The 24,074-nt window shown below is 40.4% G+C and overlaps 1 protein-coding gene across 2 annotated transcripts in view; it reads right to left on the bottom strand.

Annotated features, from left to right (window-relative positions):
• Positions 1-8,718, bottom strand: part of LOC122657026 (syntaxin-22-like) — a 29,090-nt gene extending 20,372 nt beyond the window's left edge. The window contains exons 1-2 of one of the 2 annotated variants that reach the window (XM_043851763.1): positions 8,466-8,718; positions 8,269-8,362 (exon numbers count right to left, since the gene is read on the bottom strand). In XM_043851763.1, coding sequence (XP_043707698.1) covers positions 8,269-8,362; positions 8,466-8,647 — 276 coding nt within the window. In that variant the 5' untranslated portion in view covers positions 8,648-8,718. The remainder of the gene's footprint in view (positions 1-8,268; positions 8,363-8,465) is intronic. The other variant, XM_043851764.1, reaches the window with a different exon arrangement.
• Positions 8,719-24,074: the final 15,356 nt, after the last annotated feature.

Below are 24,074 nucleotides of genomic sequence, written 5' to 3'. Positions count from 1 at the left end.
TGATACAAAGTTGAAAAGAGAGGGTTTGAGAAGAATAGATTGGCTTGTCAAGATGACAGAGGTCACCACTTTATTTATAACTTGAAAATATTACTAAAAAGGAATGATATATTCAATCCCAATCTAGCACATTTAACATGTGTGTAATGAACCTAGACACTACAATGAATCTGGTTACATTACACACATTAACAAAAGAACCAAACCAACAATCGAACAAGTTAGGGAACCGATCTACAATTCAACACAAACCTAGGTAGATGGAGAGAACTCTCTCCTATGAAGATCAATTGAACTGAAAATCTGGGATTAGGTGCCTAACCAAGGTTCAAAACTCGTTTCATTTTGCCGTTTTGGTCAGACCGAGATGAGCACCAAAATTTTGGCGAAATTTCGCCGAAACAGTGTATTTCTCCCATGAGTTCCGCTTGGCAATTTCGAGGGGCAAACGGCCCAAATGACAGAAATTTCGACCAAACAAAGCATTTTTCAGACAGAAATGAGCGCAATGAGCAAAATTTCAAATTTCGAACTATGTGTCTAACTCAAAGTCCCATTGAACCCGATCAACAAGCACATGATTCAGCAATCTGAAAATTAAATATTTTTTTAGAAATAGAACCAGGTGGAAGTACTTTAGGCAGCCATGGTTGCAGGTATCAATCTAACAACAGAGGAGGAATCTGGGGATGAGGACCTAGGTTTTGGGTCACCCAAGGAAGGGTAACCCTTGAGCCATACCGAATAAGGATGGCGAGTCAGCAGATTGGTCGATTCTGTTGTGTGCTATCGCTAACAGCAAAAAGGGTGGAAACAGTGGCAGCAAACATATAACAGAAACTTATGGAGTAATTCATATCTGAGAAGATAGTACCTAAAAGGAGAGAAGCTTGGACTGAACAAGGATGGAAAAGAGAGAAACAAGTACTCACGACCAATAAACAGCAGGTAAACCCAATCATCAAATTCAATTCATTCCAACCCCATCGTGGGTTACAATCTTATATAATATAGAAGCAAAAAACTCCTAAACAAACTCTAAAGTTTATATAAAGTTCAAAGTTACTTTCGTCTCTCAATCCTACGTAACTAACAAAGAGATCATGTTAATAAAAAGAAATGCAAACGAACAAAAAATAACCCCCACCTAACCCTACATGTAACTGCATCAGAAACACTCAACACGTCAAATAGCCCAAGCATCCCCAGCTGAGATGTGGCCACATATTGTTGCCTCTTAGTATCAGAGATGGATACCGTAGCACATAGGAGATTCTTCCATCTCTATCCGCATATGCTGCTCTGATTCTCATTTTCTGGGACTCCTCTCGAGTCAACACCACCACCCCCAAAAGTAAAGATTCCAACTATGATGAAGAGGGAGCTCTCTTCTTTTCATACTTGTTATCTTTCTCTCTCTTCTTCTCCCTCCAAGGAGGGAGAGCAGAACAAGGCAAGTAGAGTCTGTGTCTGCATGACATGAATAAGTAGAGATGGTGATGAAGATGAAAAAGATAAAATTGGAGATGGTGACTACTGAATCTGACAGGGATCATGGAGAGGGCTGATGAGTCATTGTTGGCTGGTGTGTACAAGGAGGTTGGGAAGCCCTACACACCATGGTATAAAATCTCGCGATATTTCGTAAATCTCGACATGTCCGACATACGAAACACTTCCGAAACCAAAAAATACAATATCTCGTCAATATATCGTGAGATATCGACGATATATCGTGGATCTCACTATATATCGCGAGATATTGAAAAAGTGACAAATAGTGTCACACTAAAGGCCCCTTTTATACCATATTTCGCAGCTCTTGGTCGATATTTCGACCGAGAGCTGCTGAAAATCTATTTTTCTCTCTTCTTCCTCATTTTTTGCTTTTCTTCCTCCCTTCCAAGCCTCATCCAAGCATTGTTGAAGCTCCTTGTCGCCGAAAAGACGTCGGAGGGTCATCTAAGCTCATCATCCAAGCCTATTTTCATTATTTAAGGTAAATTCTATTTCTCTAAAACTATTTTTTTTAAAAATACTTTGTACAAATGTTGTTGGATGTTGATGATATTAATATATGTTAGACACCGGAGGCCGATCTACCTCACAAAGGTCAAATTTTTTTCCCATATGTATTTTTTTTTTCTAGTTTTAAAAATTCATTTTCCTACAACTAAAATAGGAAATAATTAGGGGTAATATGACTTAGATGGTAATGAATTAAATATATGTTAGACACCAATGGCCGATCTACGGCTTCACAGTGTCGGATTTATTTTTCTGCTCTTAAATAATTCTTTTAATTTTCAGAAATTAAGAAAAATATATAAAAAATAAAAATAAAAAGAAATAAATAAGGAAAAATATGAGTTTTAAGTTTAAAAAATAATGAAAAAATATGAAAGTTATTTCTATATGTTTTGAGATGCATTACATGTATATTATGTTTACTAATTTTTGGTTTTGTTGTGTTAGGTCAATACTTATATTAACATTACATATAAAAAATTGGTTTTAATTATGTGAAAAATATAAGGGTTAGGGGGAAAATATTAAATAACTATACAAGTGTATTAGTAATCTAAAAATGTCAATTGAAGTGCATCTACATTAAGTTTTTTAATTATTTGTGTTACTTACATTGCAGTAAACAAGTATCATTATGGCGGATCGTGATAGACAACGTGCGAAGGGCAAGCAAAAGGTGGGGGAAAGTAGTCAACAAAGGGGGCGGAGGGAACAAAGAGAACAGAGGGAACAAGAGAGACCAGCCAACCAGCACAGGGGTGACATTGCATGGTTATATGGTACTCCCATTGATGGGGATAAGAGAAAATCTATATGTAACTATTGTCACATGCAATTTATGGGAGGTGGGTCCAGTAGACTTAAACAACATCTGACTGGAGGATCTAAAGATGTTGTAGGTTGTCATATGGTCCCTACTGAAGTAGCCAGGGAGATTGGTGATAGTTTGAGGGGAAGAAATAAGAGGAAGGCTGACAAGCAAAGGATAAGAGAACAACTTGAGGATACAGTGAGGAGTTCGATGAGAGGAGGAAGACGATACAATGATGATGATGATGATGATGATGACATTACAGTACTTGATGACATAAAACAGCAGAGGAGGCTAGGGATTTTAGGCGGACTGTTTGAAGGAGTAGAGTAAGTTTTCAAGATGATCAGCAGAGACAAAGAGTAGGGGGTAGTGGAGGAGCTGGCAGTTCTGGAGGTCCTAGAACTTTGAATCCTTTTAAAAGATCACAAAGTGTGAGGGCAGCCCCAACACCTCTACCAGTACCAGTACCAGTACCACCATCAACATCTGATCCTAAATTGTATAAGAAGAAAGGAAGCAGTCAACCCAGAATCAAAGGAGTATGGAAGGGCTTGGGTTGGAAACTCAACTTATTGATGCTGTGAAACAAGTAGTGAAGAAGTTGGAGCCAGATGGTGCACTACAAGCAATTTGCAACAATGAGGTGAGTTCATTTGGAAACTCAACTTATTGATGCTTTCAAATAAGTAGTGAAGAAATACTTACTAATTTTCCACATGGGTGTAGATCAAGGTATTTAGGGATGCATTGGGAAGTTTTGGAACTGAGGCTGCGATAAAAGGCAGAGCACGTGGTGATGCTGGTAATTCTTTTAAGTTTTAAATTACATATGTATTGAAATTTGAAAGTTGAAAGTTGAAACAACATTTGACACATGTCTTTTTTGTTGTAAACTTGTAATGCAGCTGAATGGTGGGTGTTGTATGGGGAATCGGCGAAAACTTAAGAAGAATAGCAATTAAAGTCCTCGCCCAAACATGTTCGCATCCGTGAGAGGAACCTGAGTACCTTTGCACTCATCCACTCCAAGAGGCGCAACAGATTGGGGTCTCAACGCTTATCCGACATGGTGTATGTGCACTACAACTTGAGGCTGAAACTGCAACACATACGCATGGGACATGAGGGACAGAGGGACACCATTGATCTAGCTGACATCTTTCAAGTTGACTCAGACGATGAGGACCCTATTGTGGATTGGGTGAGGGATAGAGGTGAGCCAGTGTTGGATGAGGAGGGAGGTAGGCCCGACCCCATGATAGCTTCTGAGATTGGTGCCGATGTGGGCGAGTATATGGGTCGACGAGGGTCGATACATGCAAGGGAAGCCTCACCCATACCATTCCAGCCCACTGGTGGCAATGTTGCTGATGATGAAGACTGGTCTAAGTCCTTAAATGATGATGATGGTGATGATGGTGATGCTGGTGGTGGTGATGGTGATGTTGGTGGTGGTAATGCTGGTGGTGGTGATGTTGGTGGTGGTGATGCTGGTGAAGAATTTGACGGCATGCGAGAGCGTTATGTGGTAGGCCAGGAGGCCCAGGATACGACACCTGTAGAGCCACTCCGATTCACTGGAGAGACACAGTTTGATCATGCCACACAAGATACGGACCACGGAGCACGTGCCCCCGCACCCCCACCCTCGAGAGGCCCCCTACATACATACAACAAGAAGCATAGGGTCGACAAACACAGTTGCAACCTGATCACATGGACATTGATAACCTATCTAGCTCTGTTGGTGGTTTGAGTATGGGTGATAGGGAGGGAGGACCGACTGGACATTGGCGTGCCCCATCTTTTGACGCACATACCACTCCATTGGCATCGGATTATGGTGCATCACAACCTTACGGTGGATATGGATATGGATCATCATCATATGGGCAGTTTAGTGGGGTAGGGGACTATGACTACCAGTCCCAGTCCCAGTCCCAGGGACATACTGGATCATCTTTTATAAATAACATCTTTGCATACCCTAGCGGACCTAGCTACCAACCTCACCAACCATACATGCAGCCAATGACATCGCCTCTTGCGCCGGCGCCAACATCATATCACAGTGGATCATCTTCTTCACGGACTGGATCGATTGGTAACCCTAGTTTATATCCTAGGATAGGTTACCTACAGTATGTTGATGATTCCATTTACGTGACACTTGTGGATGACTACACTAGTTTCTTCTCCGATTCTATACCGTGGTCCACATATGTCCTTCAAACAAAGAGCAATGGACGTCGACTCCAGCGAGGCATGAGTGGGATTGATCCAGAGAGGCACAGCAACTACTATTAGCAGTTTAGCACTTGTAATTTGTAACTTAAGTTGTGATTTCATTAATCTATGTGTATTTAACTATTTATACATTAGGGTCGGCGACCGTATGTCAATCAAGGGTGCAAGCCCAAAACACCAATTTGAATTCACATTTTTACAATTTTATGGTTTAAATGTGTTTATTAAGCTTAAATAAGGCTGTCCATGAAGTTTCAGGCCTAGATATGGCCAAATACCCCCCGAGATGGACCCCCGAAATATTGCAGAAAAAATGCAATATTTCGGTCATATTTCGCGATATCTCGGATATTTCGGATATCTTGGTAGGCCCGAGATACCGATATATCGCGAGATATAGTACTATGCTCCACACCGATCTAATGGGGTTGGGCTCCCTCACCCTTTTCCGATCCATTGTGCAGTCGCCGTGCTATCCGCTGGCCGCCTACCTTGCTATTAACCATAACAGAGCCCACGTCATCACCCTGGTGCCTTCCCCTGGGGCCCCACCATCTTCCTCATTGCCTTCTCCTCTGCCTTCTTTGAGGTGCTGCTTCCCCATACACATTCTTTCAAAGATGTGAGCTGCTATTGTTTCATTACTTTACTGATTTTACGGATCGTCAATTGAACCATGTCTCCCACACTGACATGATTGTAATTTTGGCATTAGATTTCCATGAATTGATTCTCCTTGTTTCTGATCCCCAATTCATTTTATTTCTTACAATTTCTATTCCTCTTAATCCAAAACAGCCGCAAATCTCTGCACTTCATAATCCATTACATGGATCAACAATTGTACCCATGTCTCCAAACTTCATGACTGTAACCGTGACTTACTTCAATGAGTGAATTGCTAAGGGCGAGGGTGGGGGAGATGATAGTGATGAGAGAGATGGGAAGGATGGGTTCTTGCTTTTTTTTTAAGGGGGGTCTTTCAAATGTGTTCCCGGAACAGAGAAATAGTTTCACTTTTGTTTCTCTGTTTCTCAAATTTTGTGTCACAAATGCCTAGTTCATTCTGCAAAAACAGAAAAACAAACTGGCATTACCAAACGTGTTTCTGTTCTATTATTGTTCCCGAGGAACAAAAGAACAGCAGAAACAATATGCGTAAACATGACCAAATGCAACCTTAAGATCTGTTTGGTAATGTTTCTATTATTAAGAAATATTTCTAAGTCAGAATAGTGTTTTTTTTTTCTTCTATTACTTTGGACTACTTTTGTAGGAACGAAACATGTTTGGTACCATTTAGAAAAAAATAAATATATATTTGAATCATTGAATCAGAAAAGTGTTTGGTAACATGGAAATACTTCTCTCTTTCCTCCTCTTCTCTCTTCCATCTAGATAAAGCCCCAATTTTTTGATTCCTTGCAAAGGCAAGTCCTATACTGCATTGGATGGAGCTAGCACTCAAAAACCCTCATCATATTCACACATATCCTGTCTTCTACAACACCCTTGAGAAAATCAGGGCACGTATACAGCTGCAGTGATACTTCCGGTGAGTGGTCTCACCAGGGTGAACAAAGGGTAATCGGTCCAGTCATGGGAGTAGGCACGGGAATGGGGGAACTGCCAAGTTGAGGGGTGGAGCGGGGACGAGGGAGTTGCAAAATTTGGGAAGTGAAAAATTTTCCCATCTTTTACTTCAAGATAAATAGATGCATCATTTAAGGGTTTTAGACATAACATAAGAGGAGAAAACAAAATCCAATCTTAGGTCCTACTATGACACCTCTATAGAGACTTTACCAGCAAAACATAAAGGCATGCTCACATCACCTTCAAAATAATATATCCAATATAATCAACTGATTATGGAAAAAAAAAAACAGAAAATTTTGTCTAGTAGCCAAGCTTGGTTGCATTTAGGCTATAACAAATCAGAAATTGGGGGAGTGAACAGAGGAGGCGTGGGGTGGGGGCGGGAGTGGGGGAGTTACAGGAGTTGGGGATGGAGTAGGGCAAGCTGACAGAGGTGGGGGAGAGGGGATTATGAGAGAAGAGAGAGATTGGGAGAGGGGGAGGGGGAGGTTGTGGGGGAGAGTTGGGACGGTGGAGTAGTTGTGGGAGCTCGAAGGTGGGGTGGGGCAGGCCCACAAGGATGGTGGAGAGGAAGGAGATGAGAGAAAAGGGAGAAGGGAGGAAGAGGGTGAAATGAAAGAGATGACAGAGATAGGAGAGGGGATGAGAGAAAAAAGGGAGAAGGGGGGAAGAGGGGAGAGATGGGAAGTTTTTTTTTTTTTTTTTTCTCCAATTTTGTTGAAACATAAAAGCAAAATTTTCTGCCTCTGCATTTCTCAACATTTGTGTTTCAACGGTCTGGTTCATTACAAAAGAACAGCAAAACGAATTGGCATTACCAAACATATTTCTGTTATAATATTGTTCTTAAGAAACAAGAACACACAGAAATATTTCAAAATAACGTCATCAAACAGACTCTTAGTGCCCACAGAGATTTTACAATTCCATACTTTCCATGATGGTGCAACTTCTGAACAAATTAGTATGTTGCACCCTCTCTTCTACACCGTAAAGACTTCAAACTTTATAGAACATATTCAATTATAATTACTTGCAATTACTGAGAGAAACCCACAATGTTCTTATAAGCATGGAAAGCCCATCTCTATTTTCACAAATCCTATTCTACATAAATCTATTAAATAGTCAAAATCAATAACCCCACCTTTGGTTCCACCTAAAATTTGCCCTTTAACCTGTTCTAACTTATTCCACTCAAAACCCACTTGAAATAACAACGCAATATCAATATTTAGCTACATCTGTATCATTTCTACCGACCAAACATAAAAGCTTTACTTCTTATTTAATTTCTTCAGTATATTCATAGTTAGCAAAAAAGACCCAACGTTACAGATATAAATCACTGGTAATCCTAGCTCTTTGCAGATTAAGTCCCTTAGACCATTGCAAATATTCAGACACAACTGAAAAACCCACTGGACTAGGTCATTGAACGAACTCATATGCTTCAAGAAGTGTCCAAAAATAAGCCCCCAAGTTCCCAATTATTCTACTCAATGTACGTGAACAAGACCTAATTCTGCCAAAGTAGTATTAATTGGAAAAAAAAAAAAACACTAAGCTATATAACATACATTAACATTACTAGCATGATCTGAATCGCTAAGTGATTTGAGCTTAGCAGAAGTCTCCTTCACTAACTGCCCGATCCGTTGCCTTGAATTGTGCCTGTGGAGCAGATGAAAGTGAATCATCACTTCAAAATCAGTAGAGATCACTTCAGAAAAAGAATGCCCAGAAGAGAGAGAGAGAGAGAGAGAGGTTCACTGACAGCTTCTGACGGTGATCAGGAGTGTCCTTCGAGGTTCCAATGGCGTCAACAAGTCGCCGGAAGCCGGCGACGGCCGTGTTGATCTGGAATATTCCAGCGGCCACGGTCTGAGAAGGGTTCTGAGAGGAACTCCGGCCGACGGACGAGGTTTTGCCGTCATTTTGTAGATCTTGGAAGCTCATGTGCACTGTGTGGACGTGGCAATAGAAATGACCAAAGTTGAAGAAAGATCTCTAGGACAGAAAAAGCCGACCTTTTTTTATGGGGGCGTGGGGTGGGACTCGGAAGCGAGCGCTTCGAATGTTCGTTATTGGGTCATATTAGGTGAAGTAGTTGGGGTGAAGTGGTGAAGGATAAGATTTCACCCTCCCTGACCTCCTTGCAAAAGGTGCATGGCAGACATGCAAAAAGGAAGAGATGACGAAAGCATATAAATTTTTTTTTGAACAACAAGAGCATATAATCTTAGGAAGAGAAAAGTCCTCTAGACTGCCCACCTAGGAAAGCATTCCTCCATAATCCACCCACTTTTCCTATATATGGTGATATGGTAATTTTAACAATTTGGATAGATAGGATGTGATCTAGATTCACCACTAGATTCACCATGTTATAAATACTATTTTGGGGCTATGGGTGAAGTCCCCAAAGGTCTAGATCAGTTTACACACAAAACAACATCTCTGGGAGTTGCACTAGGCGTTTGGGTGCAACTCCCAATGCATCATCCAGAAAATCGTCCAGCACGGAATTTTTGAACATCTATTGGAATTTCTCTACAGATTTCTTTCCAAAATGACTTGGGATGCTTCCCAGAGGTTAGTAATACATGTAATTAGGTCATTATGATAGGCTTACATGGTTGTAATCATAGTTTGCCTTTTTGGGTGATGGGTTGAGTTCAAGCATACAAGGTTCAAGCAAAGCAAAGCCAAGATCGGTCTCATAGAATCCTAATTCCTATAAAACAGTATAGGAGTAGCTATGATAACATAATACAGTGGTAATCCTAAGTCATAATATAAGAAACACATCATGCATGTAAGGATCCATGACCCTATCCTTCTATTCATGCTTTATGTAAATGGTTTGGCATAAAACTTAGCTATATTCATGGCTGAAACTTGAAGTCTATGCATCTACAGCTTGCTATGGTATACATGAAGGGTAAAACATGTAGAGGAAAGCATGCATGCAAGGATCCATGTCTATCTAAGTATTTTACATAGTAAAACATCATTGTACAAGGTAGGGCATGGCTACAAGGCTAGACTTGGTGATTTTCTTACAAGGTACAAAAATGAACCACAGTAGGGGGGTTGGTTGGGCTCTAAGAAGTTACCTCTAAGCTTGGGGAAGAATTCGGCCAAAGGATCCTAGGCTTCTCTCCTTCTCTCCTTCTTTCCTTCTTCTTCTCCTTCCTTCCCTCTCTCTTCTTTCTTTCCACGAATTGAAAAGTAGGAAGCAAATCCTATGGTTGGCCCATCTATTTATAGGCCAAGGGTAACTAAGGCCTGTTTGGTCAGGGCTGCCCCAAAAAAAAATGCATTTTTCCCTAGCTTCTTTATATTTAAAGCTATGTAGGTGGGGCCCACATGGTTCCAAGGCAAGGGGATGGTTCCTATATGCCCCAGGGGATGTTTTGAAAGAGTTCCAAAGCAATGCACATGGTTCCCACAAGAATGAAAAATACAGGTTTCAGTAGCTCTGGGACTTACACTGGGCATTTGGGTGTATCACCCAGTGCATCGCCCAAAGAATTCTGTTTTTGCTATTCTTGCTGTTTTTACTTGGATTGAAACGAAATTTTCGTTCACTTAAAGACATAATTGGACTGTGGTTTCTTCTAACAAAATGAAGTTCTATGAGTCTAGTTTCTAAGAAAATTAGAATAAAAGATAATGAGGTTCGAATGATGGAGTTATATTATTTTTATTAAACAGGGGTCAATCTACCAAAACAGAAGGATTCGATTTTGACAGCAACTTGAAGTGAAATTTTAACTAACTTTGAGATATAACTGGGCAATGGTTACTTCTAAGAAAATGCAACTCTATGGGTCTAGTTTCTAACAAAATTGGAATCAAAGCAAATGAAGTTTGGATGATGGAGTTATACCATTTTAACCAAGCTGGGGTCAATCTGCCAAAGTAGCAGAATTTGATATTTGAGTTGGGATTCAACATGCATGTATGAAATTGAGTTCTCATCATCAAATCAAACATGCAAGTTGATGTTTGATCTGTAAATTCTTTAACTCAAACGTTCAAGGTGATGAGGGTCAATATTAGTTTAACCTAGAACTAGGATTAGGTCCTATGTATACATGCATAGAGTCTTTGGTCCTTTGCAAATACCGCATGACCTTCTTGGCAGCCGTCCAGTGAGCTAAGCCGGCATTGGATTGGAATCTACCCAATACACCTACTGCAAATGCTACGTCAGGACGAGTACAAACATGTGCATACATCAAACTCCCTACTATTGAAGCATAGGGAATGTTTGTCATGGAACCTTTCTCAACTTCATTTTTGGGACATTGCTCCTTATTCAATTTGTCACCTTTGTTGATAGGCACATCTCCAGCTGAACACCTGTTGAGAACTCGTTCAATGTATGTTTTTTGAGATAATCCCAGAAGTCCTCGCTTTCTGTCATGAACAATATCAATGCCAAGGAAAAATTTACTTTCACCCATGTCTTTCATCTCAAATTTTTTAGACAGAAAACACTTCGTTTCGAGAAGCAAAGCCATGTCACTGCTAGCAAGGAGAATATCATCAAGATAGAGCACCAGAAATATGAATGTACTCCCACTGACCTTCTAATAAATGCAGTGATCCATGACATTTTCAACAAACCCCAAAGATGTAACAACATCATTGAACTTTAAGTACCACTACCTTGAAGCCTGTTTCAAACCATATATTGACTTCTTGAGCTTGCAAACCATGCTCTCTTTCCTCTTATATTCAAAACCCTCTGGTTGAAGCATATAGACATCCTCATCCAAGTTTTCATTTAGGAAAGCTATTTTAACGTCCATCTGATGCAGCTCCAAGTTATAATGTGCCACGTGCCATAACAATCCTAACAGAATCTTTTGATGACACCGGAGAGAAAGTCTCCTTGAAGTCAATTCCTTCCTTCTGTGTAAACCCTTTTGCTACCAGTCTTGCTTTGTAGCGTTCAACATTTCCTTTAGAATCTTTCTTGGTTTTGAAGCATATAGACATCCTCATCCAAGTTTCCATTTAGGAAAGCTATTTTAGCGTCCATCTAATGCAGCTCCAAGTTATAATGTGCCACATGCCATAACAATCCTAACGGAGTCTTTTGATGACACCGGAGAGAAGGTCTCCTTGAAGTCAATTCCTTCCTTCTGTGTAAACCCTTTTACTACCAGTCTTGCTTTGTAGCATTCAACATTTCCTTTAGAATCTTTCTTGGTTTTGTAAATTTGCAGCCTATGGCTTTACAAGCTTTTGGTATTTCAACCAACTCCCAGACATCATTGTTACTTATGAGGATCTGTTCTCAGAACCGCGTGTTCCCTGGCACTTGGTTCAGATGGGGTTTGGGTTATACTCCTCGATTGGAGACAGAAAAGGAATGCGTCTTCTGAATGGTTATGATTTATAAGGGGATGGTGGTCATACAATTAAATGAAATGGAGTCGCCACCTAGGATTAGGGCCTAGGACCCATTGGTGTAGCCCTGTGAAGGGCAACGAGACTTCGTTTGATCTGGTCAGAGATTCGGGGTAAGTGGTCAGGTTATGAGAGTGGGAAGGTGTTAGGCACCCACTTCGCCCGGGTAAACCGGTCTTTCTACGAGATACTGGTTTTTGAATATTCTCCCTTAATGAATGTCCTATACCAACATGCAAGGCTAAAATGATGCACAAACTGCTTAATTAAAATTAAACTAATTTATACTAAATACTATACACTACGCAAGAATGCTTAAAGGACTACATTGTGCTGAAATAAAATATTAACGATAGAAATGTATACCTGTACGCTTTAAACCAATGCAATTATGAAAAGTACAGTATGGACAGCGTCCCACGGCTCAAGTGGAGACAAACGACTGATTTTATCCTTTATCGGACAGAGTAACGGCTCATGATGAATGAGTTGAACTCTGTCAGATAGAGTAATAGTGTCGGGCATTGAGGTGGACTCTGTCGGACATAGGGGTGTCAATAATACCCGACTGGCCCGAACCCGCCTGAACCCGCCCTGAGCCCGGCCCGGACCTGACCCTGATCTGCCAGCCCGAAGGGGCGGGTTAGGGTTGAGATTTTGGCTGACCCTGGCAAGGTCGGGTCGGGTTCGGGATAAGACCCCGGGCTTAGCCCGACCCGGCCCGGACCCGACCCTACCCTGTATTAGTTATAAACATATATATTTATAATAATATATAATATTATAAATAAAAATACAAAAATGCCCATAAGAGATAACCTAGTAAACCCTAATCGGCTAATCCCATATTCCCTATTTCCCTTTTCATTTTTCAATCTTCAGCTCTTCACTCTTCATCAGCCGCCGCTCGACGCTAGCTTGCTGCCTTCCTCTTCCTTTGTTCCTCCTTCCCGGCAGCGATTCACTTGACGATCAAGGCATCAAGGTATGTTCATCTTCCTCTGCTGTTTCCCTTTCCATCTTCCTCTACTGTGCCCCTTCCCCTGCATCTCGCTCTTCTCCCAAGGGTTATCTCTTGAATCGTGCTGTAGATTCAAGAGAATACTGACGACGATGCGGTGAATGTTCTTGTTGCCATGACGGTGACTTTGGAGTTTGTAGTGTTGATGAAGATGAGGAGGAGAAGGAGGAAGAGTAGGCTGAGCAGCAGGTGATCAAATTCGATTGGAATTCTTTCTCCAAGTTGCTCTGTCGGGTTTCCTTGTCAGAAGCCAAGATGTACGCTAAAATATCTTACTTGGGGAACTTGGCTTTTTCCATACCCCAAATCAAGGTATAACCCTATTGGCAAATCCATTCCTGCTCAATTGCCTGTTCATTGATTTTGTTATGACCCATAATTTTCTCCATTACCGGTTTCATTTGCTGAGAATTGAGCTTTTGGAGATGATAATTTTGTGTTGTAAAAGACTACAAATCGAGGAACCCCTCCTAAGCTTTTGTTTTTTTTTTAATACACTTTACTTCCATTGTCCGGTATGGTGTATCTGCATATGAGAATCGATGTGTTTAGTGCGACAGTGCGACTTGTTCATATGCATATTTTACATGCTTGCTACCTGTCTAAAATGGATGCTTCAGTACGTAAAGATTAGGCTTAAAGCCATTAACTATTTTATTAGGGAGTATTTTAATGTAGTTGTGGGTTCCTCAAAATAGATCAAAGCAATTGTAAATGAAGCAACTTATCTTAGAATGCTACCTTTGTGCCTAAAAGGAAGATCTGGAAATCAGGGTCAAGACAGGGTCAATCAGGGCCAACCCGACCCTATCAGGGTCAATCAGGGTCGGATCGGGTTAGGAAAAACCCTGACAGGGTCGGGTCAGGGTTGAGGGTTTCTTGGCCCTGCCAGGGTTGGGTCAGGGTTTAGGTTAAGGCCTCTAGGGTCAGGGTCAGGGTTTAGGCAGGCCCGGCCCAACCCGACCCATTGACACCCCTAGTCGGACAGAGTAGTGGCATCGGGTATTGAAATGGGAAACTACTTCAGCAGAGTAACTGCGTCGGGTAGTGAAATGGGAAACTACTTCAGCAGAGTAACGGCATCGGGTAGTGAAATGGGAAACTACTTCGGCAGAGTAACGGTGTCGGGTAGTTATGGGAGTGGGACACTCGCCTCTCGGGCAGAATAACTAGGCCATAAGGACTTTTCTAGGATTGGGTGCGAAGGAGGGTTAGAAACTCGGGCTTAGGTTGACAGACTTCGGACAGAGGGACTAGGCTTAGCTCGAAAGCTAGGAGTTGGAGGGGGAACCTCGGGACAAGGAAAGCAGGGCTTTGGGAAGGGAAACGGGTAGAGATTTGGAGCCTAGGAGCTCCCCCTCTCTTGGGAACTTGGAATATGGAAATGAGGGTGGAGGGGTATTTATAGGAAAAACCCTGTCTAGCGGTGCTACAGTGAAATTTGCAGCGCCACCAGGCAAAAAAATCATATTTTGGGTTCCCCGCGGTGCCGCAAGGCGATTTTCCCAACAGGGTGCGGCACTGTTGTGCGACGCTGCCATGCAGTGCTTCACCGTGCTGCAGCGCTGCTGGGATATTTTTTAGGGTTTTGTATTTTTTGATCCTTCATAAAATTTTCTATCGGGGGCTCCGCCCCCCCCCCCCATACCCCTGTTAGGGGGGCTGCCTGCACCCCTACAACCCCCACGGACCATCGTGGTCGGGGAAGGTGAGCAATACCTCCTTCAGCAGTAAGTAAAAGGGTCTTATAAATTGTTTTTAGGGATATGGAGGGGTGATATGGCTCGTGTACGGGGGAAAAAGTCCTTTGGGGGATGTCGTCAGTCGTTCGTGTTCGATTGTCATCATTGCCGGGGGTGGTGACAAAATTCAAAGTCTACATTACTCATGGATAACAATTCATCCTCCATAGCTTCTATCCACTTAAAAGAATTCTTGTTGTTAATGGTTTGTTCAAAACTAACTGGATCGTCTTCATCTCCTATGTCAAAATCAAATTCATTCAGATAAACAATATAGTCTGAATGAGTGGCTCACCTTCGAGCCCTAACCGGTCTTGCTGGTCTTTCTGGTGGTAATGCTACCTCAATCTTAACTGTAGGAACATCTGACAAAACTGTGTCAACAGTCACATTGTCACCAATAGCCTCAACATTAGGCTCTGGTAAATTATCTCCAGTCATCAAGGGTAGCTCAGCAGAACGAACTATCTCAACTGGAAGCTCAACTCTCTCTTCCTCAAACACAAGATTGTGTGCCTCAGAAGTTTCAACATCATCTTCAATGAATTTAGCAGCATTAGTCTCAACTAGTCTGGTGCCTGAGTAGGGCCAATAAAACCTGAAGCCTTTTGACCTCTCAGGGTATCCCACAAAATAACAACTGACAGTTTTGGGATCAAACACCTTTTCATTTGGGTTGACCAATTTTTCTTCCGCCCTACAACCCCAAACATACAAGTATCTAAGGTTGGGCTTCCTACCAGTCCAAAGCTCATATGGGATTTTGGAAACCGACCTTGTTACCTGGTTAAGAATATAAGTGGCAGTCTTAAGTCCCTCACCCCATAATGATTGTGGTAGACCACTATTACTGATCATACTCCGCACTATGTCTTTTAAAGTACGATTTCTTCTTTCTGCAACACCATTTTGTTGTGGTGTCCCAGGCATAGAATATTGACAAGATATCCTATGCACTTGTAGGTATTTGGCAAATGGTCCTAGGTATTGATCTGTATCACCATGCTTCCTATAGTACTCACCACCTCTGTCAGACCTGACAACTTTGATTTTCTTAAAAAGAAAATTCTCCACTTCAACTTTAAAGGTTATGAAAACATCTAGGGCATTGGATTTTTTTGAAATAATGTACACATATCCATAATGAGAAAAGTCATCAATAAAGGTAATAAAGTATCGACGACCCCCAAGGGTAGGTGTAGGGAAAGACCCATAAATGTCTGATTGAATGAGCTCCAATAATTCCTTACTTCGGACTGCCTTTTTCTTTCTAGACTTTGTCATTTTTCCCTTCATGCAATCCACACACACACACGCATGTCATGTGAATCAAGTTCAGTCAAGATGCCGTCCTTCACAAGTCTATCTATCCTCTCCTTGGAGATATGCCCCAACCGTTTGTGTCATAAGGTGTAAGATTTTTCATTGATAATAGGGCGCTTAGTGCCAACATTCATCACCCATGAAGATTCATGATTCAATTTATAATGCTCATCAACTAAGCATCCATTACCAATAATACTAGAGCCATGAGATAAGGTAAAACCATCTTTATTGAAATTAAATGAACAACCATCTCTAGTAAGAGTTGAAACAGAAATCAAATTTCTCCTCATGGAGGAAACATAAACTGTATTATTCAAATTAATAAAAATGTCTGAACTTAAGTAAATTCTAACTACTCCAATGGCTTCAACTTCTACTCGCTCTCCATTGCCAACGAATACGTGCATCTCATCCTTGATTGGTACCCTCTTGTTTATTATCCCCTGCAAGGAATGAGTGACATGTATTGAGGATTCAAATTCAATCCACCAAGAATTCATAGGAGCATCAATAGCAAAAGATTCAAAACAAACAAGTGATAAATCAATACCAGAATTTTTCTTCTTCTGTAACCACCCTTGTAAATGAAATAGTCCTTCTTGTAGTGTCCCTTATTGTGGCACCAAAAACACTATATATTGTCTATGTCCTTCTTATCTGTGGAACCCTGAGCATTCTGAGATGCCTTGGATTGTTGAGAGTCCCTTGTCTTGTCATAAGGCTTGAATCTCCCTTTCTTGGTAAACTTCTTGTCCCTTCTAATTGGTTCATCACTAGATCCCCTATAAAAAATTGCATTTTCACTCTCAACTTTGTTCTATTTTAGCTTTCTCTCCTCCTGGATGCAAATGGAGATAAGCTCATCTAAGCTCCACTTGTCTCTCAGTGCAGTATAGGTAGATTGGAGAACCTTGTACGAACCAGGAAGGGTATGTAGTGCAATATACACAACAAGCTCATCACTAATTTTGATGTCAAGATCCCCCCAACTTGGCAACAATAGTAGTTAAGCTCAAGATGTATTCCCTAATGGTGCCACTTTCATCATAATGAGCATTCATTAGTTTACTCATTAAGCTACTCGATTCAGCCTTTGTGTTAAGTTTAAACCTAGCCTTTATAGCATTCAGGAACTCTACAGTGGTATCTTTGACTTCTACATTCCCATGTATGGTCTCAGGAACTGTCTTTTTCACAACCAATATGCACTTTCTATTTGCATTATTTCATTTCTCAAACTTGGCCTTTTCCTCAGTGGTGCTACTATCAGTGAGAGGACTAGGTTTAGGCTCCCTAAGTGCCAAGTCTAAGTCTAGGAGACCCAAATGCAACTTCAAATCTTTCATCCATTTCTGAAAGTTATCCCCAGTAAGAACTGGGATAAAAGACAAATAACTGGAAGAAATAGCCATCCTACAAGGACAATAATCAACACAATGCATGCTAGTTTAAAACATAAACCATAAAATCAATGCAAGCAATAACAGCAATGTGTTTTAAATAAGAGTTATAATTTCTACTGTATCCTTATCCTTTGGGATAAGAATTTACTGGTCTTCTTATTTCTTTGCATTGACTGTGAAGATAACACCAACTTTTGAAAGTTCAATCACTTTTGGGCAAAATAACCCCTAAGTCAATGTCCCTTCTTTTATATGTGCAAACACCACAAACTTGATGACATTACCTTTGGGAAAATGCCATCTTTATTAATGAAAAGAACACCAATTTTTGAAAATTCAATAACCTCTGGGCAAAAGAATCCCTAAGTCAGTGTCCCTTCGTATACATGTGCATATGCTTATACTTGATGATATTATCTTTGGAAAAATGCTATCTTTACTGTTAGGGAACGACACAATCGAACCGAATGTACCACTTTGGTGGATTCCACTCAATCCTATCATGTTTTTCCTTATTGGAGATTTGTATATATAGGTATATGCATGGAAACATACACTTCAATGTGTTTCTCAGATATTAGAAACAAAATAGGGCATAATATTGCACTGCACGTTTACAAAATTAGAACATTTAAAATTTTTCCATAACAAAGCGAAGTAAAATTGGAACAAAACTCATACTACAATAATCCCAAAACAGTTCTGGAACATATTTTTGTTCTGGAACAAAAATTTGTTTCAAAATAGAAATAAAAACAAAAATCTGTTTCAAAATAGAAATAGTTCTAATTCATTTTGTTTCATAACAAAAACAGAAACAATAAAAACTGAAATAAACAAATAAACCAAACCAAACTGATTTCTTATTTTATTTATTTTTTTGGTTTCTGGTCAACGCCAGAGTTACTGCTGCCGACCTCCGGATTTCGACGGATCTCCGATCGGGTCAACGACAATCCGATGAGTCAAAATAATCGGGTCATGGGTCGGGTATCCAAGTCGACCTGAGGACCTGAACCAGTTTGGGTTTTAATCGGCTTGACTCTATTTGGTTTCCTTGGGTCTGGTTTGGTCTGGCTTAGTCCGATTTAATCTAACCACTTAACCATTTGTGGTTTATCTTTTAACTTTTAATTTTTTGTTTTTTTTTTTTTTTTGTCTTTTTTGTTTTTTTTATTGTTAGAGGATTAGGAAATATGAGGGAATCCCCAAAATCACGCAAAGCACAATGGAAAACACCAAACTTCGCAAAACTGAAACCACTAAAAACGGAATTAACCCTTTTAGGGTTCTGCCGCAAAGAGAAAACTGCTAACGGCGGCGAAAGTAGGGGGTGGTACCCAAAAAATCAGGAAGGTTTGGGATGTGCTGATGATCAGTCATAAGGTGTCAAACGCCGTGAAAATCCGGCGAAACTTGCACCGCACAGCCAAAACTGCCACTGGTTTTGTTTTGTTTTGTTTTGTTTTTTTAAGTTAAATAAGCAAATGGATGGTCAAATCCTCTCCAAATTCAGTCACTTTTGCAGTGGGAAAACCTCCCTTCACGATGAATTGCTGAACCATGAAATCCATGGCCGAAGTCTATTCTTTTTTCTTTTGATTATCAAATTGATTGACACGGCTGTATCCCACTTACTCAAAATAAATAACCATCTTAATACAATAAAATATTCTTTTTACCAAAGAAGACATAAAACAAAATAGGAAAGAACTCCTTTTAACTACGTAACAAGCTGAATCCCAAGGCAGTTAACACATTTTATTTTTAGTACTTTTATTCAAGACAACTAGTGTTAACTTCCTTTCGTGATTCTACTCGCAGAGTTGTAGCGATAAATTGTAGAACATCGCAAGCAGCAAGTAGCATGAACGCAGCGAAAATGCTTTCACCGTGGGCATGCATCGTGATGAGAACATTTATGTGTAAAATCTTAGGGCATAAAGCATACATTTTATCACATTGGACAGAGTTACTTCGGTGCTTTCTTGTGCTTTTCAGGTTTTACGTGAATTCTTGTGACAATGGAGCAAAAGATGCTAAGAATAACCGGAAGCACCCAGGAGTCGAAAAAATCAAGTTTGGATTGAGCACTGAAAGAATCACACCAATCAATCAAATTTGAATGTGATTACAGTGGGCCCCTTAGCATAATTTTGAAGTGTTAATAGTATGGATGCATAGCCCGTCGAGTCAGCTTCGCAAAGGTTCAAACAACACTTGATTTCGAATTGAAACGAAGAAGTTACGGCCGTTTCCATAGACAGGGGTTTATTTGTAATTATTGATAGTTGATCGAAGACAAAATAAAGTGAAAGTTCGGATTTTAGGGGCCTTAGAGCAATTATTAGAAGTTATCTTTCTGTAAGCCGAAAGATTCCATTTGGAAGGCTCTGGAGCAGTCTAACTTCAACTTGAGATATCTTGGGCTCCCGAATTCCAAATTGGACGAAATTTAGGTCTATTTTGGATGATTTTTCGTAAGGAATACAAAAGTGAGGCCCATATAAGCATCCCATGCTCCATATTTTTTGAAGGACAGATTTGATATTTCATTAATTGTGAGTGGAATCCTAATCATCACCCTTGCTCTCTCTCTCCTCCAACTTTTCAAGAGCACTTTTGGAATTCTATTTGGGATAGGTTTTTTTTGAAAGATATTCTTTCATTTATGGAAGGTTGAAAGGTCAAAGATGCCTTGATCTCATTGTTTGGAGAAGATATCTACAAAGAAAAGGAAGCATAAGTTAGAATTAGAAAGTTACTTTTTAATAAATAGAAGGTTTATGTATCTAGGATTCTTTTCTTTCCCTCTTTCTATTTTTTTCTTTTTTCTTGGGATTCAAGGCAATGTAAAGGAGGAAGGAGAAGAGAATATTCTCTTTTCTTAGGGAATATTTCTCCTACACTTCCCTCTTCTCTCTTCTTCTCTCTTCCCCCTATAAATACTCCTTGCCCTTTGGGTTGTAAGAAGTTAGTTTTTTAGTTCAGTTTTTAGTTAGTTTCTAGTTCAATTTTAATTCAGTTTTTAGTGTAATTTTTAGTTCAATTCACTTAGTGAAATTTCTTCTCTTCTTTTCCTTCTAAATTGTGATTTTTGGCTTTCTAATTTTTTGTTTTGATTTCATAAGATTAGTTCTTTCAAGTTCTTAGTTTTGATTTCATAAGTCTAGTTTAATGGTTGTAATAGCTTTAGTTTAAAGTTTCCTAGTCTAAGTTCCTATGTTGATGACAAGACTTGGAGATTTAGAAGAGGAAGCCATGGTAAGTTTATTCAAGTATTCATGCAAGCAAGTTCAATCCAGTTTAAGCACATCAAGGTATTTCATTCTCTAAACCCTTAATCTCATTCTCCCTCTCCTCTATCTCTCTCTATCTGCTTCTTCTTCTCCCTCTATTTCTTTTATTTTTTTTATATATGGTTGTGGTTTGTGGATGCACTTTTATTCCCTTATTCCTTTTTATGTGGTTATTATGTGTGGCTGTATTTTTATTCCTTTCAATTTGTGTTAGTTTGATAGGTTAGATGCTCATGTGTTAGGACGCCAATTTAATCCCTTAATTTTGTTAGATGCTTAGGAGTAGGTTGCATTAATTTTCATTAATTTAATTTAAGACTTTAATTTGGTTCACTTTGCATAACTTTTAAGTTAGTTAAATAGAGTGACTTATATCTCCTCGTGTTGGACCTGTAGCTGATATTGACCCGTACACTTGCGGTATTATTTTAACTCAAACACATCGTCTTCGGTTGCCCATGAATTTTTTTTTTAATAATAAAATAAATCAATATAAATAACATACTTCAATTGATTCCAGCCTTATATGGGTTGCTTTGATGCCAAATGTAAAACCTATATTGGGGTTTATCATATAAATCCTAAACCATATCCGCACTAGAACACGAATCAATATATGTCGGTGAATGGATGCGTACCTTACACTGTAGTATGTTGGAGACGAATTGGTGTAGTTCCCAATGAACTTCTCCTCCCTGATTCTGGATCTTCCAAAGCACCTCAGACCTCCTTGTTTGCTCTCTAACTGCTGTGGTAAAGTGGAGAAGGAATGAATGAATGCTATGGGGACCCAGAATAGAGTATATATAATAATACTATCCTGACCTTAAACCCTAAACCACAATGGGTTGGGCTAGCATATCCCTAAACTTGAGAGTGAGCCGAACCAGTCTGTGTAACTTAATTCCCACCAACTAATCAATCAAAATAATTAATTTAGCCCAAAATCTAACAGGCAGCTCATGATCTTTATTAAATAATAATCATATAAACAAAAGGGGAAATGGTAGTTTAACTTTTAGAAAATTTTGTCCCCTAGTCAACTACCAATGCCCCTTTCACCTTGATTATATCCAATATCAATTTCAAACATGATACTTAATCATGGGTACCATTCACAAAATGGAAACCCACAAACTCACCTTACTCTCATGGCAACCTGCATTGTACTCTCATGGCCCATAAAAACAAAGTTATATATAATTTTCCATCACCTAATAGTACTCTGTTATATGACCCGTAAGTATTGAAACAGAGATGAGAGAGAAATATTGAGAGTGCAACTCATGTGGTAGCCAAGGCTTCATTATGCAATTCATATCAATTACAACCAACAAACAACAATCAATCAAGATATCAATGAAAGAAAGAAAAAAAAATTAACATAAACAATGGGAACAAGAACCACAAGTACTAATAATTCTCTCTCTCTCTCTCTCTCTCTCTCTCTGTTATCCCTTCCTCTCATCACTATAATAGAAAGCCCAAGCAAATCAATCCAAACCCAACCACCAAGCCCAGCCCCACATTCCTACTGTTGGAACTTGACTTACTGTTGGCATCTGATGGCGCTGCCTATGGCTCTCCACCAGTACATGATATCTTCAACTTAAAAAATTAAAAACATGGTTTCCCCAGTGTTATCTAGAACTAGTTTTTGCAACCACAATTTCAAGAAAACCTGCCTATCACATGTACATCATTCTGATGTGGGAGATACAATATAATACCTTATATAAGTATATGTATACATGTGTGTTATACCCAAATATAACCGTCCAATCAGTCCATGACATGTAAGTGGGTCACTACGGCCCCGAGGCTCAGTGGGTCACATCCACGACCCGAACCAGTAAGGGACTGGGCAAAAGTGGCCCCACACACCATGTAGGTGTAAAGCAAACCTTCCTTAGGTCCATCTCTTCAGATATGGAAACTACTAAAATAGAAGCAAGAAAGAGAAAAAGAGAGATCACACCCTCTCAAAGATATTCTCATCAAGAATAGAAACTACCATAACGGGACTCTCTCTCTCTCTAGAGCTACTAGGCTCATCACCAACTCTATATATACTCAGGTATAACCCCTTGCAAATCATCTTCACTATTCTCAATTGTTGCTAAAAAGATCTGACTTAGGCATCAGAGAGTCCCCTGTTGGTGAAAACCGGCTCTCTGGTGTCCATCTTGTTCTCTTGTGCAGGTCTGAGCTTAGGAGGATTCTTGGTGGAGATTTCTTGACGCAACAGTTTGGCACCGTCTGTGGGAACGATCGTTGGACATCTAACCCACTTGAACACTCTGCCTGAACATGGCAAAATTAACCCGTGCTACTCATAGCACGAGGAGGAATTCGCCGCCACTAGAAACCTCCCGCAGAGGAAAAATAAGGGGACGAGGAGGAAAATCTCAACCTTCCTGGGAGAAAACATCCAACACACATTCTCGTCATCATCGGGAAAGCACTCCACTACCAGTAGCACCACCGAAAATAGTGCCTCTAGACCCAACTGGAGAAAATAGGCTACTCAAGGAATAGCTATTGCCACCGCCCCCGACACCCCAGTTCTAGGACCCCAACGCACCGATCATAAATGCCTAATTCAGAGACCTACAGCTTACCAATGAACTAGTTAGGGGAATGGTCTGACAACAGGTGACAACGACATTGCCCCCATCGCCACCGGACTTTGTACCACCACCTAGAGCACAAGCCTTGCCAGAGAAGACAAACCAGGACCGGTCACGACGCTCGACCATGCTCGAAAGAGCAGAAAGTCACACGGGATCATCCCACCCTTGTCGGCACGAATAGATCACTGTTCCTACAGCAGAGGCTGGGCGCTCTCTCGGAAAGGCATGAGAAAAGCTGCACGATCACGGCACACCCATTCGGATCACCTCCAAGAGGACCAAAACCTACTATAGTGAAAGGAGCCCCAACTGGTCCAGGAGTTACACCTGTCAGTCTGTACGAAGCAAGGTGCGGGTAACTGAAAGGTGTCCACAAATGATCGAGAGGAGAGAAACGAACCAAACCCGTCAGACCATCGGAGGACTTCCTCCTAGGCCGAACGGAGTTCGAAGGCGAGACTTGAGCAAGTCTCCAAACACCTAGACCAAGGCTGGGAGACATGCCTAGCCCTTACCCATCCAGCGGCCCACAAAG

The sequence above is a fragment of the Telopea speciosissima genome, chromosome 3 (genome assembly GCF_018873765.1).
Source record: "Telopea speciosissima isolate NSW1024214 ecotype Mountain lineage chromosome 3, Tspe_v1, whole genome shotgun sequence".
NCBI classification, from domain to species: domain Eukaryota; kingdom Viridiplantae; phylum Streptophyta; class Magnoliopsida; order Proteales; family Proteaceae; genus Telopea; species Telopea speciosissima.
The sequence above is the reverse complement of the archived record's forward strand: the minus strand, read 5'-3'. Positions and strand labels throughout refer to the sequence as shown.